The sequence below is a fragment of the Trachypithecus francoisi genome, unplaced genomic scaffold, assembly GCF_009764315.1.
Source record: "Trachypithecus francoisi isolate TF-2019V2 unplaced genomic scaffold, Tfra_2.0 Lachesis_group8, whole genome shotgun sequence".
NCBI lineage: Eukaryota > Metazoa > Chordata > Mammalia > Primates > Cercopithecidae > Trachypithecus > Trachypithecus francoisi.
In genome coordinates, this window is record NW_022681473.1 from 76,924,570 (window position 1) to 76,941,179 (window position 16,610).

The 16,610-nt window shown below is 40.3% G+C and overlaps 1 protein-coding gene across 5 annotated transcripts in view; it reads left to right on the forward strand.

Annotated features, from left to right (window-relative positions):
• Positions 1-652: 652 nt before the first annotated feature.
• TMEM135 (transmembrane protein 135) overlaps positions 653-16,610 on the forward strand; it is a 264,729-nt gene continuing 248,771 nt past the window's right edge. For 2 of the 5 annotated variants that reach the window (XM_033203859.1, XM_033203858.1), the window contains exon 1: positions 655-1,012. In XM_033203859.1, the coding sequence (XP_033059750.1) occupies positions 872-1,012 (141 nt within the window). In that variant the 5' untranslated portion in view covers positions 655-871. Of the gene's footprint in view, positions 1,013-16,610 lie in introns of all 5 variants that reach the window. The other 3 variants (XM_033203861.1, XM_033203860.1, XM_033203862.1) reach the window with 3 other exon arrangements.

A 16,610-nucleotide genomic window follows, 5' to 3' on the forward strand; every position in this document is an offset into this window, starting at 1 on the left:
GGTCTGCGTTCTAACACAGGACTGCCGCCTCTACTGTGTGTGGTGTTTGGTTGATAAGCACCTACCAAGGATTCTGTAGATAGGATTGCTCCGTGGCGTAAGGTTTGGACAGGATGACCTATTGCCCTTCCCCACACAAGGCTGAGGTATGAGCATAGCTGAGACTTTTCAAGCCTTCCCAGGTACCACAGAGCTTGGAAAACCCAGCACCTGGGGCAGTTCAGTTGCAACTAGCGGGCAGCCCTAGCTGTTTATTACCTGGGGCTCTCGGGAAGGCGAGCTCCTAGTGCTGGGGAGGACGTTTGTCCCAGGCATTCCTCTGGCAACCCTCTTCCTCCACCAGCTCCCAACAAAGACATTTAATCCCTTTCTTCCACTCCCCTCCGCTCTACTTGGCTTGGCGTTGGAAGCTGAAGCACAATTTGACCCAAGCCACCTCCTACTGAGCACCTGCCAGAGCGTTCGCGCCCCGGAGCCCGGCACGGGATTGCGGGGGTGGGGAGGCGGCGCGTCCCCGAACTGCGCTCCTTCGCGTACAGCCTCGGCTCTGGGGGCGAAGATCCTCTCCACCTCCGCTCACCCAGCTGCGCCGGCGCGCGGGAGCGCGCCCCAGCGGAGGGCCCCTTGAGGGAGCGCGCACGCGCCGCCTCTCTCCGCCTCCCGGTGCACGTCCCGCCCCCTTAAGCTGCGATACGCCGAGCGTTCAACATCCGAGGACTTTGGCCCAGAGTAACCCCGCTCTCGTGACCTTTCCCCTCCATTCCGCACCTCCGGCTGCTGGCCGGGCGAGAGGCCGGCGGCTGGGCTCTCGCGCCCCTCCCTGCAGGGCGCAGGCTCTCCCCCTCCCGTCTCCTCCGCGCTATTCCTCGTCATGGCGGCCCTCAGCAAGTCCATCCCTCATAACTGCTATGAGATTGGCCACACTTGGCACCCTTCCTGCCGGGTCTCCTTCCTGCAGATCACGGGGGGCGCCCTGGAGGAGTCCCTGAAGATCTATGCTCCTCTGTACTTGGTGAGACCCGTCACCCCTCCCGCAGGGCGAGTTTAATGTGGAGGATGGGCCGGGGGCTGCAGTTGGTGCTCCCGAGGGGCTCTGGGGGACTTGCCTTGTGTCGGGCTCTTTTTTGGAGGGGTCGGAGTGTTTTGGGGGGCGGGTGCGGGGAAGGCGGAGGTCGCTTGGGGAGGATATACCAATTCCTGCAAGGGAGAAGGAGGAGGGGAATTAGAGGTTGAGCTGTCATCTGAATGCCTGTTGCTAGGAAGAGGATGGGCTCCCAACTTTTAGAATTAAGTTTAGGACACTTAAAAACGTTAATTCAAAGACCAGCGTTATTTTCTTCCGGCCTGCCTTGTGATGGAGAGGTATTTGTAGGTCAGCGAGGCTATGAGAAGGACCTGCAAGCTTTCCATATCTAGTTTCCCCTGTTTTATTTTGCCTTTTTTTTTTTTTTAAATGAAGAAGGCATATTTGACCCTAAGTCCCTGTGGCCTCAGATCTTGACTCAGTTTTGAGATGGTAGGATTGTGATTTGGGGTTTTGCAAGTGTTTTTGCAAGTTCACAGAACAGACTCCTGGGTTGCGATTGTGTGTGGTGATTTAAAGGGTGATGCCAGTCTTTCAGTGAGTGAACTTGGTTAGGACATCTGACTTTGTGTCACCTAGGACCTTTTACACAGCTTTACATATAGGGCAATTAATAGGAAATATTTGGCAATATGTATATGTAACACTGAGGACTATTAAAGATGCTCTTCAATGTTCTTGCCGAAATCTTTTTTTCAATAACCTTATCCTTGATATTAAAGATTTAGTATTACTTTGGCCATTGAAGTGCATTGTCTCATTTTCTTGCCTTACAGAGTTTGTGTCCTAAGAAGACAGATCATATTTTTTGTATGTCTTCTAAGAATTTCGATATTCAGCAGATGATCAATTATTATTTCTTATTGAAGTAATTTAGATTTATACCCTAATGTTCCTGAAAGTGTGTCATGGCTGTATCTGTAGTACTTCTTGAAAAGTCTGATTATGTATTTCAGAGATAACACAGGAGAAGGTGGTGACTTTGTCTGAGGTTGCAGGCATCCATTTCATTTTTATTGTATAGACTGGTGCTTCTCAAATTTTCATGTATGTTAGGAATCCTCTGAGGATTATGTTAAAATGGGGATTCTCATTCATTGGGTCCTGGTGGGGCCTGAACCTCTGCTTTCCTAAGAAACTCGTGGTAATGCTGATGGTGGGGGCTGCACTTTGAATAATGAAGAGCTGGAGTAGAGGCCAATAATTATTATTGGAGCTGGAAATTTTTTCCTCGATTTTCTTTGGCAAAGATTCGTGTTTATCTGCTTTTCCACATTCACCGTGGCCAGTCTGTGTCTCAGATTTTTTCTTTTTCTTTTTGGATACAGGGTCTTGTTGCATTGCCATTCTGGCTGGAGTGCAGTGGTGCAACCACAGCTCAATGCGTAAGGCTCAGATCTGTAAAAAATAAAACATCTACAAACATTATTGAGCTCTTGATACACAACTATACAAAAGATTGTTCCTGCCCTCAGAGGATTATGATATAGGTGGAAAGAGAGTTTATGCTGTCTACTTCTCCCTTTGAAAATCCATAGCACTTTTCATTCATTAATTCATTCACTTAACAAATATTTGTTGAATGCCTGATACTTGTTATATCAATAGCTTAGACAATTTATGGATTATAGTCTATGATAGGGAAGTTCAGGGCAGCAACAGGAACATAGGTTCTCCTATTCCTACTCCAACAAGGTAGGTTGGGGGTGTTCAGGAAAGGAGTTGTGTTTTACTACTATATCTCCAACAAGATTAAGTACTTATTGAGGATAAATGTTCCATCTCATGTGGCCTTGTACCCTTACATCTGTGTATTTGAAAATTTGGGTTGCTACTCATCAGTAGTTGTGAAATAAAATTAGTGGGAACTGAATAGCATTTTATTTTCTATTAAGTGAAATGGAAGAAAATAAAAAATGTTAAAATACATTGCACATACTAAGGATGAGCATTATTTCGTGACAGTTTTGTTTCAGTTATCCATGTAGGTGTGGGTGGTGCTCCTTGGAGCACATAGCTGTTTTCTTTGTAAGTCTTGGATAGTTGACTAAATGTATACCCCCATGTACTAAGATGCAAGGTGGTGTGGTGGAAAGAAATTGAGCTTTAAAAAGGGATCAGGTGGGGTGTGGTGGCTCACACCTATAATCCCAGCACTTTGGGAGCCCAAGGCATGTGGATCACCTGAGGTCAGGAGTTCGAGACCAGCCAACTTGACCAATGTGGTGAAACCCCATCTATACTAAAAATACAAAATTAGCTGGGCATGGTGGTACACGCCTATAATCCCAGCTACTTGGGAGGCTGAGGCAGGAGAATCGCTTGAATCTGTAGGCGGAGGTTGCAGTGAGCTGAGATCGCGCCATTTTACTCCAGCCTGGGAAACAAGAGCAAAACTCCGTCACAAAACAAAAAACAAAACAAAACAAAAAAGGGATCGGGGTATCAGGATTTGAATCTCAGCTCTTCATTTACCAGCTGTTTGACTTTGTATATGTTACTTTATCTTTCTTTTTGAGAATTAGATGAAATAGTGCATTGAGGATATATCACATATTTTCTAGTTTATCATAGGTTTTGAATTTTTCTTCCTTTCTCTGGTGGCACTTAAGAGTGAAGTTCATGGAAGATGGGTAGGGGAAGCCTCTTGAAGTAAGTGGTCCTTGATTTGTGCCTTGAGTATAAGGCTGTACAGACATTGATTCATGCAGTAGATATTTATAGCATACCTATTCTTAATGGAGAGGAGGGAGGATAATGTAAACTGAGGCAGAGAACTAAGTGGTTTTGTAAGAGAAGCAATGCATATATTGTCTATAACAGAACGTTTGCATACAGAAGTTGTGAGCGATAACAACTTATGTTTATTATGTGCTTAGTCCTTTATCTTTTTTAACCCTTACAGAAATCCAGCTTATTATCCCCATTTTATAGGCAAGACAGCTGAAGGTTAGAGACATTAAGTGATTCACAAGATTTAGATCTAGTAAGGAAAAAGACAGGATTCAGTTCTCATGGGTTTTTTTGTTTTTTTTTTTTTGACTGAAAGTCAGACTGAAGGACAGGCTAAAGGAACCATTGAGGGTTTTTTTGTGTGCATGCTATTGAGTTTTTTTTTTTTGAACAAAGGCGTTGTAAGTACAAAATAACGCTTTCAGATGCTAAATATGGTAACACTGGGAAGACTAGATAGGAAAGATGTTTGAGAAATTGGTGCAGTAGATTCACTAAGTGGTAGTAAGAGTCAGAACTCCTGTGGAATCTCACCCTGCACTTTACTATCAATAGGATCTTTAGAAAAATTAGTGAATTGCATGGAGCCTTAGTCTCCTTGCTTTGCAGAAGATGATTGTACCCATTTTTTAAGGTCTGTTGTGAGGAGTTAAGTAGGATAATAGTGCATTAATTATGATCTGTGTCTCCATCTCCAGTTAAAGCAGTGGTATGTGTTTAGACTCGTGTAGTACCTCATTAAATGCTTAATATGTGTCTAAATGAGTGAAGGTATGAATGAATGAACTCACGAATAGTGCAGGAGCGAAGAGATATTTGGCAGGTCTGCCAGAGAAAATGAAAAGGCAGTTCTAGAGGCGTTTTGCAGGCAGAAAGAACAGGACTTAGAGACCAAGGATACTGGGGCAGTGTGAGGACTTGTTTATACTTCTAGGCTGTCAAGTCAGATTGTTGCAGTTGCCATTATTGCTAGAAATGGAGAAGCTCCAAAGGCAAGCTGGTGTAGGGACCAACGGAGAGCTTTCCCCTTGGCCCTCTGAAGGTTCACCAAAAATCACTGACAGGAGGCAGATGGATTAATAGGAGAAAGGGCATGCACCCATTTATTTAACATGTAGACATGGGAGCCTTCAGAATGAAGACCCCAAAATACAGGGGAAATTATCTGTTTTTATGCTTACGTTCAACAAAGTATAGACAGCTATGTAGAAATGTGATTGGACAATAATGCTAATGCTAATAGACTGATTGGGGAAGCAAGGCCTGTCTGTCTAGATTCTTCTTGGCCTCTTTGAGCATTCATTCTTTTCATTTGGGTATGGGGCAGGCCCCTCTCTGGAATGGGGGCTTATGACTTACAGTCAAACAAGGTAGGTCAGATAGTTTCTTTATGGCCAGTTTTTACATGGAAAGACGAAGGGAAAGTTAGTATGATATTTTAAGATTTTCTGGCTGGCTTTGGGGAAAATAGGTTCTGGTTTTTATGACCTGCCTTGGGGAAAATTCTAGTTTCTAAGGCTAGCTCAGGGGAGAATGGGACTGGGAGACAGGAGAGCAGGAGAAGGTCAGGAAAAAAATTCTACTTCTAAGGCTGCTTCTGAGGCCTTCATTTTGGGGTATTGTATTCTGAGTCCCAACATGAAGGAAGATTTTTTATCAAGAGTGTTTTCTGGAGCCTATAAAATGGGTCTTATATATCTGCTTTTCACTGGAAACATTACGTGATAATGTAATGTAAAAATCACTTAGTTATTGAATAGAAAGATAAAGTGAGCCCCTTATTTACACTCCTGTAAAATAGGTCTCAAGCAAAAATCAAAGGGGGATTATGCACAGATTTACAATTCCATGGTCTCCAAAGCTCTTGATTTCTGGGGAATATCTTAAATTGTACAACCAGCCAGATTGTAAAAAAAAAAAAAAAAAAGCGTATTTCTATGGAATACATAAAAGATAACTCTTGTTTTATGAGTTATGACTTCAAGAAAAAAATTTGTGCCTCAATTTGTGCGTAAGCAATATATATATATGGATACTTTCTTTTATTGATTATGAAAAGACGATGTGGATTGAAAGGCTGGAACACAGACTTATGTTGTATAAATCTATCTGTATAAGCTTTGGAAGTAAAAAATGTGGTAAGACCTTGACAATAGATTGATCACTTATTTATTATCTTATTAGTTATTGAGTACTTAGGTGATAGGCAGGTGATGGGTGGTAATTAGGGAAGGGGAGTTAATTGAAGTGATGGTTTAACAAAGAACTAAATAAAATAGTTTTAAGAAAGTCTTTTGAAAGTGTCAGTACAATTTCTTACATTACAGTTACTTCCATTACTTTTATAGTATAGTGAATGAGAATTATGTTTTCGTCCCCAACAACTTAAACTGGGCACATAGAATGCCTAATAGTGGTTGATGGTTTGATGATTAAGGGTCTTATAATATTTTAGATTTATTATTCTTCCATTATCGTAATATAGTACATAATACAGTACTGTACTAAAGACTTAATTCAAATCTCTATTGACCGTAGGTTAAACTTTTAAATTGCCTTTTAATTAATCACTAATCTTAGTTTTCTTTCTACTCATTGATATGCTCTTAAGCAATGTTGTGATTGAGGTTTGTGTATTTTTTCCTTCAGGTAATAGGAAATGAATCTGTTTTATCTTTGGATACTAGGAATATAGTTAATAAGTATTTGTTAGTGACCCTGAATAATTAATGAGTCAAGTTAGTATGGTGAATTGATCTTACATACCATATGTGAGGCTCTGTCTTCCTCATAATTATACTTGAGGGGAAATCAATAATTGAAATAAATTAAAGAAGATTTTAACTAACTTGGCTCATAGGAGTATTGAAAAATATTTAGTGGCTGGGCGGGTTGGCTTACGCCTGTAATACCAGCACTTTGGGAGGCCAAGCTGGGCGGATCACCTGAGGTCAGGAGTTCGAGACCAGTCTGGCCAACATGGTGAAACCCCATCTCTACTAAAAATACAAAAATTAGCTGGGCATGGTGGCACGTGCCTGTAGTCCCAGCTACTAGGGAGGCTGAGGCAGGAGAATCACTGGAACCTGGAGGCGGAGATTGCAATGAGCCTAGATTGCGCCACTGGACTCCAGCCTGGCGACAGAGCGAGAGTCTGTCTCAAAAAAAAAAAAAAAGGAAATGGACCTTAAATGGATCTAAAATAATTTATATGTGAAAGAAAAGTATTAAGGAAGAGTGCTAAATCAAGTATCATCAAATTTGAGCATGTTCCTTTTATAAGAATGCTGAATTTTTTCAACTTACTGTCATTTATTTTGTATAGCCTTTTGACTCATTGGATTTGTCAGGTTGCTTTGGTTTCTTGATTCTTACTTGATCTTGGGGGTTTGGATTGTGATTAATCCACTTTGGGAGTTTCCTTGAAAGATTCTGCACCTCTTGGCAGTGATGAAGGAAGGCTTGTTCTGATTAGCTTCAATTTTTAAACCTTGAAGGAAATACACACGGGACCATTTTTTTTTTCAGACCCGCTTGTCAGAAACTCGCAAGCATAGGAGACACTGAATTAACCAGAACCAGCCGAATTTCACTGTGCCCCTAGCTGCATTTAGAGCCCGTGGAGTGTAACATAACTGTATTTACTCTGAATCTTCATTTCCTTTCACTGTCTCTTTTCTACCTTTATTTCATTCATCAAATATTACATGAGAGTAAGCAATACTGGAGTGAGGGGAACATGGAGGTTAACAGTGAAGGGGGAAGATAAACTTAAAATAAATGCACACAAAATTATCTGTGATAAGTGCTATTAAGAAGACATACGGAGTGTTACTAGGCTGTTTACAAGAGGATCCATTCTAGTGTAGAGGGTTTGGGAAGCCTTTCCTAAGGAAGTGACGTGGTGATTATATGAATATATATAACGTGAACATATATTAGGTTTAACATTTATGACACAAAAACCAAATTTTAACATGAGGAAATCAAGAGAAATAAGAAGCCATTGCTTTATAGAAAAAGAGTTTATTTGACAATTTCACGAATCCAGTACCCTGGTCAAGAATTTGGCCTTTGCTTACCTTGAAGTCAAAGGCAGTAAGAAAACTTTATTGCTGCCAGGCACGGTGACTCATGCCTGTAATCCCAGCACTTTGGGAGGCTGAGGAGGGCAGATCACGAGGTCAGGAGATTGAGACCATCCTGGCCAACATGGTGAAACGCCGTCTCAAATACAAAAAATTAGCTGGGCGTGGTGGCGGGCACCTGTAGTTCCAGCTACTTGGGAGGCTGAGGAAGGAGAATGTTGTGAACCCAGGAGTCCTCGGAGCTTGCAGTGAACCGAGATCGCGCCACTGCACTCTAGTCTGGGTGACAAAGCGAGACTCTGTCTCAAAAAAAAAAAAAAAAAAAAAAATTACTGCCTACAAATACCTCGATTAACAAATGCTCTGAAACTGAACCAACCTTCTAATAAAATCTGTTTTAAATTATAGTAGTCAGAAATTTTTAATTACAAATGTTAGAAAAACTATTTGAATAACTTCTATTTGTCTTACCCCATTTAAGGGTAAGTTGAGATTGTTTTAGACAAAACTGTGAAGTCTGAGAAGTTAACCATCTTTTTTTAATTTTTATTTTTTTGAGATGGAGTTTCGCTCTTGTTGCCTAGGCTGGAGTGCAGTAGCACAATCTCGGCTCATGCCAACCTCCACCTCCTGGGTTCAAGTGATTCTCCTGCCTCAGCCTCCTGTGTAGCTGGGACTACAAGTGTGTGTCACCGTGCTTGGCTAATTTTGTATTTTTAGTAGAGATGGGGTTTCACCATGTTGGTTAGGCTGATCTTGAACTCCTGACCTCAAGTGATCCACCCGCCTCTGTTATAGGAAAGGGATCCTGATTTAGACCCCAAGAGAGGGTTCTTGGATTTCGCATAAGAAAGAATTCAGGGTGAGTCTGCAGTTCAAAGCAAAAGCAAGTTTATTAAGAAAGTAAAGTGGTGAAAGGACAGCTACTCCATAGACAGAGTAGGACATTCCTCAAAGTTAGATGAGGAACGCATCCACCCTAGGTACAATGCCTGTATATATGGGGAGATGTGCACTGCTACAAGGGTTTGTGTTGTGATAAAGGATTAATTTTCTTAGTTACTATATTTTGCAAGAATTGATATTATTGTTAAAGCAAAATTAGGAATGCCTTTGTTCTTCACATATTGGGATATGTGGACACTCCCAAGTCTGGGTCTGTTTTTGTAAATGTTATTAATTTGTTCCTTTAACCGTAAATATCCAGAGGCTAGGAATGCCTAATTTTCTGAGAATGCAGCCCAGCAGGTCTCAGCCTTATTTTCCTAGCCCTCACTCAAAATGGAGTCTCTCTGGCTCGAGCGCCTCTAACACCTCTGCCTCCCAAAGAGCTGGCATTACAGGTGTGAGCCACTGCACCCGGGCAAGCATCTTTTTAAAGCTTTCTTTTTCTGTGCTCTTTTCTCTTTTTCCCATGGTTAAATTTCATGATTAGATTTCTTTTCTGGTTCAGGTAGGTGGTTAGGCTTACCCTATCAAAGAATAGTAAAGGATTTTATATACATCAAATGGTTGACAGACTAATTATTAGACTTTAATATGAATGAGTTGAAGTGCAGTTTAAACCTTTTAATGTTGGCTTTATCTTCTTTTTAATGGAATTTATGTATCAACAAATAGTGAGACAGTTGTTATTTTTTAGTCAAGATAGTTACTGTTATCTGTGATTTCTTCTCTTTCTCAAATCATCCTTACTTCCAGGGCTTAAACTCTTAGTGTTCATGTGTTCCGTTTAAAGGATTCAATTCATTACCCAATATTCACCCAATTTATCACCCAGTATTCTTACTGTAGAGACTGCAACAAATATATATACTTTCTGTTTTTCATCTGAATATTGTTGTTCAATTAGAAATATATTAGGTTTTTTCCCATTATTTAAAGTATTTCACATTAGAGTCCATGATGTTTGTGCTTAAGTATGCAGAAGATGGCAGGGTATGAAAGAGTGTTTTGTTTAAAGTTGTGGTGCTGCATGTGAGTTACATCACTGAAAGTTGAAGTGACAGGTGTGTGTTTTCAAGACTTTCTCTATATTACAAAAATATTGGTATTACTCAGTTTTGTTTGTTTTTTTTTTTGAGACGAAGTCTTGCTCTATCGCCCAGGCTGGAGTGCAGTGGCGTGATCTCGGCTCACTGCAAACTCCACCCCCCGGGTTCATGCCATTCTCCTGCCTCAGCCTCCCCAGTAGCTGGGACTACAGGGCTCGCCACCATGCCCGGCTAATTTTTTGTATTTTTAGTAGTGACGGGATTTCACCGTGTTAGCCAGGATGGTCTCGATCTCCTGACCTTGTGATCCGTCTGCCTTGGCCTCCCAAAGTGCTGGGATTACAGGCGTGAGGCACCGCACCCAGTCGGTGTTACTCAGTTTTGAACATGAGTATAATGTATGCAGGGCTCAATCTGAGTCTTGTTCCTGATCACATTTTGTTTCAGTGTTGTAACTTAAGTATATTTTTATGTTTATCTTGAAAGCCTATCTCAACTTTTATGTAAAAAATTGAAAATGTAGGAGAGGAAGGCTATTACAGGTAAGGTATGTAAGGCTTAATGGTCATAGCTAAAGTTTGATGGTATGATTTTCATTATAGGGAGGCTTTACAATATAATCATGGAAAACTTTTGAAGATTGCTTGTATCTTCCCACATATATTATTAACAAGTTGCCCCAGTTTTTTGGCTTGTTTTGTTTTTAATAAGCTGGTTCTTGTATCTGTTGGGGGCAGCATGGTGTAATGCACTGGTTGTGAGTTACAAGATCTGAGTTTTTGTTTTGCTTCGCGATTTGTGATGCAATTTCTTCATTTATAAATAGAAGAGAATCCTGCCTTAACAACTTCATGGCTTGCTGTGGGAATTATGAGAGATAGTGCATATATAAAAGCTTTAAAAACTGATAGGTAAATATTGGTCTATGATACTTGGTTTCTTGTCATTTTGTTTGAGATATTTATATTTGGCTTTCGTAGCTAATAATTCTAACCTTAAAAATAAAGATGTTGGAAGCAATTGAGATTTAGCTTATTAGAGTTCTTCAGAGAAACAGAAGCCTCTGTGTGTGTGTGTGTGTGTGTGTGTGTATAAAATAAAGAATTGGCTCACAATTTTGGAGGCTTCATAAGTGCCAAGATCTGCAGTTGGCATGCTGGAGACCCAGAGAGCCAACGTGTAATTCCAGTGTTAGTCCAAAGACCTGAGTACTAGAAGAGACAATGGTGTAAGTTCCAGTCTGAAAGCCAGCAGGCTGTAGACCCAAGAAGAACTGGTGTTTCAGTCAGGTCTGAAGGCAGGAAAATACCAGTGTCCTAGCTCAATAAATCAGACAGGAGGAGGAGTTTGGTTTTTTTGTTCTTTTCAGGTCTTCAACCTAGGGGATGAAGTCTACTCACATTAGGAAGGGCAGTCTGTTTTTCATAGTCTACTGATTCAAATGTTAATCTCACCTAGGAGCACCCTCATAGACATACGCAGAATAATCATTTGACCAAATGTCTAGGCATTCCTTGGCCCAGGCAGGTTAATGCATAAAATTAAACATGGTATATAGGAAAATTTGTTTGTTAAAACAAATAATTCTACCTCCTTTATTATGCTATTTTTTTTTTTTGACAGTCTTGCTCTGTCACCCAGGTTGGAGTGTAGTGACGTGATCTTGGCTCGCTGCAACCTCTGTCTCCTGGGTTCAGGTGATCCTCCTGCCTCAGCCTCCTGAGTTGCTAGAATTACAGGTGTGTGCCACCACACTCAGGTAATTTTTTGTATTTTTAGTAAAGACAGGGTTTCGCTTTGTTGGCCAGACTGGTCTTGAACTCCTGGTCTCATGTGATCTACCTGCCTTGGCCTGTGATAAATAATTTTTAAAAACAAGGTCTTATTTTTAAAAGCATTTGAAAATTTTTATTTAAAATTAAAAAAAAAACTTAATTAATTAATTATTTTTGTGATGAAGTCTTACTCTGTCACCCAGGCTGGAGCGCAGTGGTGTGATCTCAGCTCACTGCAACCTCGGCATTCTGGATTCAAGCGATTCTCTTGCCTCAGCCTCCCGAGTAGCTGAGATTGCAGGTGCCCACCATCGTGACTGGCTATTTTTTGTATTTTTATAGAAACGGGGCTTCACCATGTTGGACAGGCTGGTCTTGAACTCCTGACCTCAGGTGATCCACCTGCCTCGGCCTCCCAAAGTGCTGATGTCAGCCACCGCGCCCAGCCCAAAAATTTTTAGAAAAAAATTACAGGAGGTCTTCTGACTATGGATGAATATCCTACTTTAGTTCTTTTGTTTGAAGATCTTTTTTTAAAATTTATTTTTATTTTTTTATTGAGACGGAGTCTTGCTCTGTTGCCCAGGCTGGAGTGCAGTGGCGTGATCGTGGCTCACTGCAGTCTCTGCCTCCCAGATCTTGGCTCACTGCAGTCTCTGCCTCCCAGGTTCAAGTGATTCTCCTGCGATTCTCCTGCCTCAGCCTCACGAGTAGCTGGGATTTACAGGCGTGTGCCACCATGCCTGGCTAATTTTTGTATTTTTAGTAGAGACAAGGTTTTGCCATGTTGTCTGAGCTGGTCTCAAACTCCTGACCTCAAGTGGTCCACCCGCCTCAGCCTCCCAAAGTTCTGGGATCATAGGCATGAACCACTATACCTGGCCTTTCCCAGATATTCTGAGTATTAGAGATAGAAATCTCTTCTTAACACTTAATAAAGCAAACCTGTACTACACAAAAAGGAATTGGGGTTGGATCAGGAAGCAGTTCTGCAGAGTGAAGGAAACTAGCATTTTCAAAATGCCTACTATGTGCTGGTTACTCTGCTAAATACTTTATATTTGTTATCAGATTTATTAAAAAGTACCTATTAATAGATTTTGGGGCCGGGCGTGGTGGCTCACACCTGTAATCCCAGCATTTTGTGAGGCCAAGGCGGACGGATCATGAGGTCAGGAGTTTGAGACCAGCCTGGCTAATATGGTGAAACCCTGTCTCTACTAAAAATGCAAAAATTAGTTGGGCATAGTGGCGCGTGCCTGTGATTTCAGTTGCTTGGGAGGCTGAGGCAGGAGAATCCTGCCCCTTGAACCCAAGAGGTGGAGGTTGCAGTGGGCCAAAATCGTGCCACTGCACTCCAGCCTTGGCAATGGAGCATTACTCTGAATTTAAAAAAAGAAAACAAGAAAAAAAGTTTAGATTTTATAGATCTTAGACAAGGAAAAGGGTAAAGTTAATTGCACAGCTGGTGGTTGTCCGGTCTCTTCTATTGGAATTAATTCTTTTTATTTGCTAATTTAGTGTTGTGAATGTTGTGTTCCCATCTTCTTTCCTCTTTATTTTTTTGTAGACTGGAACTGTAGTTTCTAGCCCCTGAGTTATCATGGGTGCCTTATTTAGTCTTTCTGCAGGTTAGATCACCAAATTTCTGAATAGTCGGGTTATTTTTATATCTTAGTTGTAATTTCCCTATGTTTTTGTGTTTTTCTCTGAGAATAAGCAACTTGAACTTCTGTAGGAGCTGTAAGTCACAGGTTTAAATTTATAACATGCAGTATGGATAAGTGATAATTCTCCTTATTTAGAATGTGTTTTGACTTCAACATCGATTGGTAGTTAAGAGCCACTTGCCTGACTTCAATCCCTGCTCTGCATCTATCAGTTAATGTCACCTTGAGTAACTTCATCTCTCTGTACTAACTTTTTCTTCTTCTTCCTTTTTTTTTTTTTTTTTTTTTGAGACAGAGTCTCCCTCTGTCGCCCAGGCTGGAGTGCAGTGGCGTGATCTTGGCTCACTGCAGATTCTGCCTCCCGGGGTCATGCCATTCTCCTACCTCAGCCTCCTGAGTAGCTGGGACTACAGGTGCCCACCACCATGCCTGGCTAATTTTTTTGTGTTTTCAGTAGAGACGAGGTTTCACCATGTTAGCCAAGGTGGTCTCGATCTCCTGACTTCGTGATCCACCCGCCTTGGCCTCCCAAAGTGCTGGGATTACAGGCGTGAGCCATCACACCCGGGCTGTACTAACTTTTTCTTATCTCTAAAATGGGGATAATAAAATCATGCCCAATAAAACGAGGAGATTGAAATCTAAAATGCATCTAAAAAAGATTTTTCATAGAAATAGTTGTAGGTTAAAGATTGTTATGAAAATTAAATGAGTTGATATTTGTATGGTATATGTGATGGTGCCTGGCACAAATGCTATGTAAGCATTTTTTAAAATAAAATAAAAATTCTGGATCTAGCATATTAAAAATATATAAATTCATTATACTCTTTCCTTTAAGGCAGATGTTCTTACTCAATAAGGGGCACAATTTTACCTCCTAGGAGACATTTAACAATGTAGGCATTTTTGGTTATCACAGCTGGGGGGATTCTGTTGCCATTAGAAAATAGAGAGCAGGGATGCTGCTAAACATCCTTCAATGCTTAGGACAGCCCTGCACAACAGATGATCTGGCCCAAAATGTCAATAGTGCCAAGGTTGAGAAACCCTACCTTAAAGAAATAATTTTTGCTAGAGATTACTCTAAGAAAGATTAAATACATACAACATAAAATTGACTCTTATTTGCAAACTATTTAATTTTCCAAAGAAACTAGATTTCTCACACTATCACACCCTTTAGAAATGCATTCTTCTAGAAGAGTTTAATGATCAAACTCGGAGGCTCATGATGACTGCTGATTTAGAGTTTGGTACTAGTTGGCTTTAACTAGCATTTTCCTAATGGCTAACGTGCTTATTTGCTGTCTGTTTATCCTCTTCTGTGAAATGTCTGGTCATATATTTTCCTATTTTCTAATTGGATTGTTTGCTTTTTTATTGTTGAGTTTTGGCACTTCTTTGTATATTCTAGATACTAGTTCCTTATTAGATATGTGATTTGTTAAGTATTTTCTTCTATTCTGGAGCTTGCCTTTTTAATCCCCCAACAGGTCTTTAATAGAGAAAAAGTTTGAATTTTGATGGAAGTTCAGTTTATCCATTTTCTTTTTTATGAATTGTGCTTGTGGTGTCAAGTCTAAGAATGCATTGTCTGGCCTTGTATCCATAAGATTTGCTCTGTTTTTTCCCCCTAAAAGGTTTGTAGTTTTATGTTTCATATTTGTGCCCGTGATCCATTTTAAATTAATTTTTGCGTAAAATGTGAGACTAGGTTGAGATTTAGTTTTTCTTTTCTTTTAACCTATCATTTACCACACTGCCATATTATAGCTTATTGTTTTTGTTTGTGTCTCTTTCCCTATGGCGATTTTATGTTCCTTGAAGGAAAGGATTGGGTCTTATTCATCATTGTTTTTCCTGTGTATGACAGTTGAATTGAAGTAATAGATGGTCAGTTTCAGAGGCTTGAAGAGGGAGGGAGTAACAGAAGAATTGAGAAGATGCCATTAGATTTGTTGATCACTGACTTTAGGGAAAGTGTTATCTCTGGAAAGGTGGGGAATAGATGGAGAGTTTTATAGTCTTTCTGTTCTCAAGTTAGTTTTTCTCTTTCTTACACCCTCTTACTCCTTCCCTATTAGGTTCTAACCTTTTTTGATATATTGTTTCATTATGCTGGGGAAGTACTGTTTTCCATGACTAGTGAGGAATCTTATTCTTCTTCCAAATTCAGCACATATGCCTTTCTCCATGAAATTCCTGCCTTCCCCAGTATTAAACTCACTCTGCTAAACTTCTGTGGCACTTTCTGTTATATTACTAACACTTAGTCAGTCCTCAGTATCTATATATCTTGCACATATTATGATTTATGTTGCTTTATTTCCTGGAATGTTAATAGTCTGCTCAATAAATACTTAGATTACATGTCTACCCATATGATTACTAAATTATTTCAGGACCTTTTTTGGTTTTAATCTAGAAATCTTCCTTTCATATTCAGAGTTCACCAAAAAAAAAAAAAAAAAAGGTTTTCAATCTAGATTTAAAAGCTAAGTCATGAAGACTGATAGGTTGATATATTTTTTTAAACACTCCTATGATAAATTTCTGCAGTCTTTTGTATTGGGACTTGTTCCTGGTTCTGTGTTCTGGTCACAGGTGATACTTATTGTGTTGTTACTAGATTCTTTTTTTTTTAAATTTTTTTATTTTTTGAGACGGAGTCTCTCTCTGTCGCTAGGCTGGAGTGCAATGTCGCGATCTCGGGTCACTGCAACCTCTGCCTCCCACGTTCAAGTGATTCTCCTGCCTCAGCCTCCCAAGTAGCTGGGACTACAGGCGCCCGCCACCACTCCCGGCTCATGTTTTGTATTTTTAGGAAAGAAGGGGTTTCACCATGTTGGCCAGGATGGTGTCGAACTCCAGACCTCGTGATCCACCTACCTCGGCCTCCCAAAGTGCTGGGATTACAGATGTAAGCCACTCTGCCCAGCCTAGATTCTTAATATTATTTTTTCAGGTCTTTTTTTTTAATGGGCTCCAGGAGACCAGTAATCATTATTTTTTAAATTTACTTTTTATATTTCTCTCTCTCTCTGTCTCTCTCTCTCTCTGTATCTCTCTCTCTCTTGCGTGCGCTATATATATATACATATATATATATATTTTTTTTTTTTCCCACACTGTAGTCAATTTGAATAACTGAATGAATTTCTCTGGTTTCTACTAGTGAAGTTCTCTAGTAGTAATAGGCTGATAAAATCTGTAATATAGTTTTATTATAGCATCCAGTTTTTATTTGAATTGGAATTTTTTTC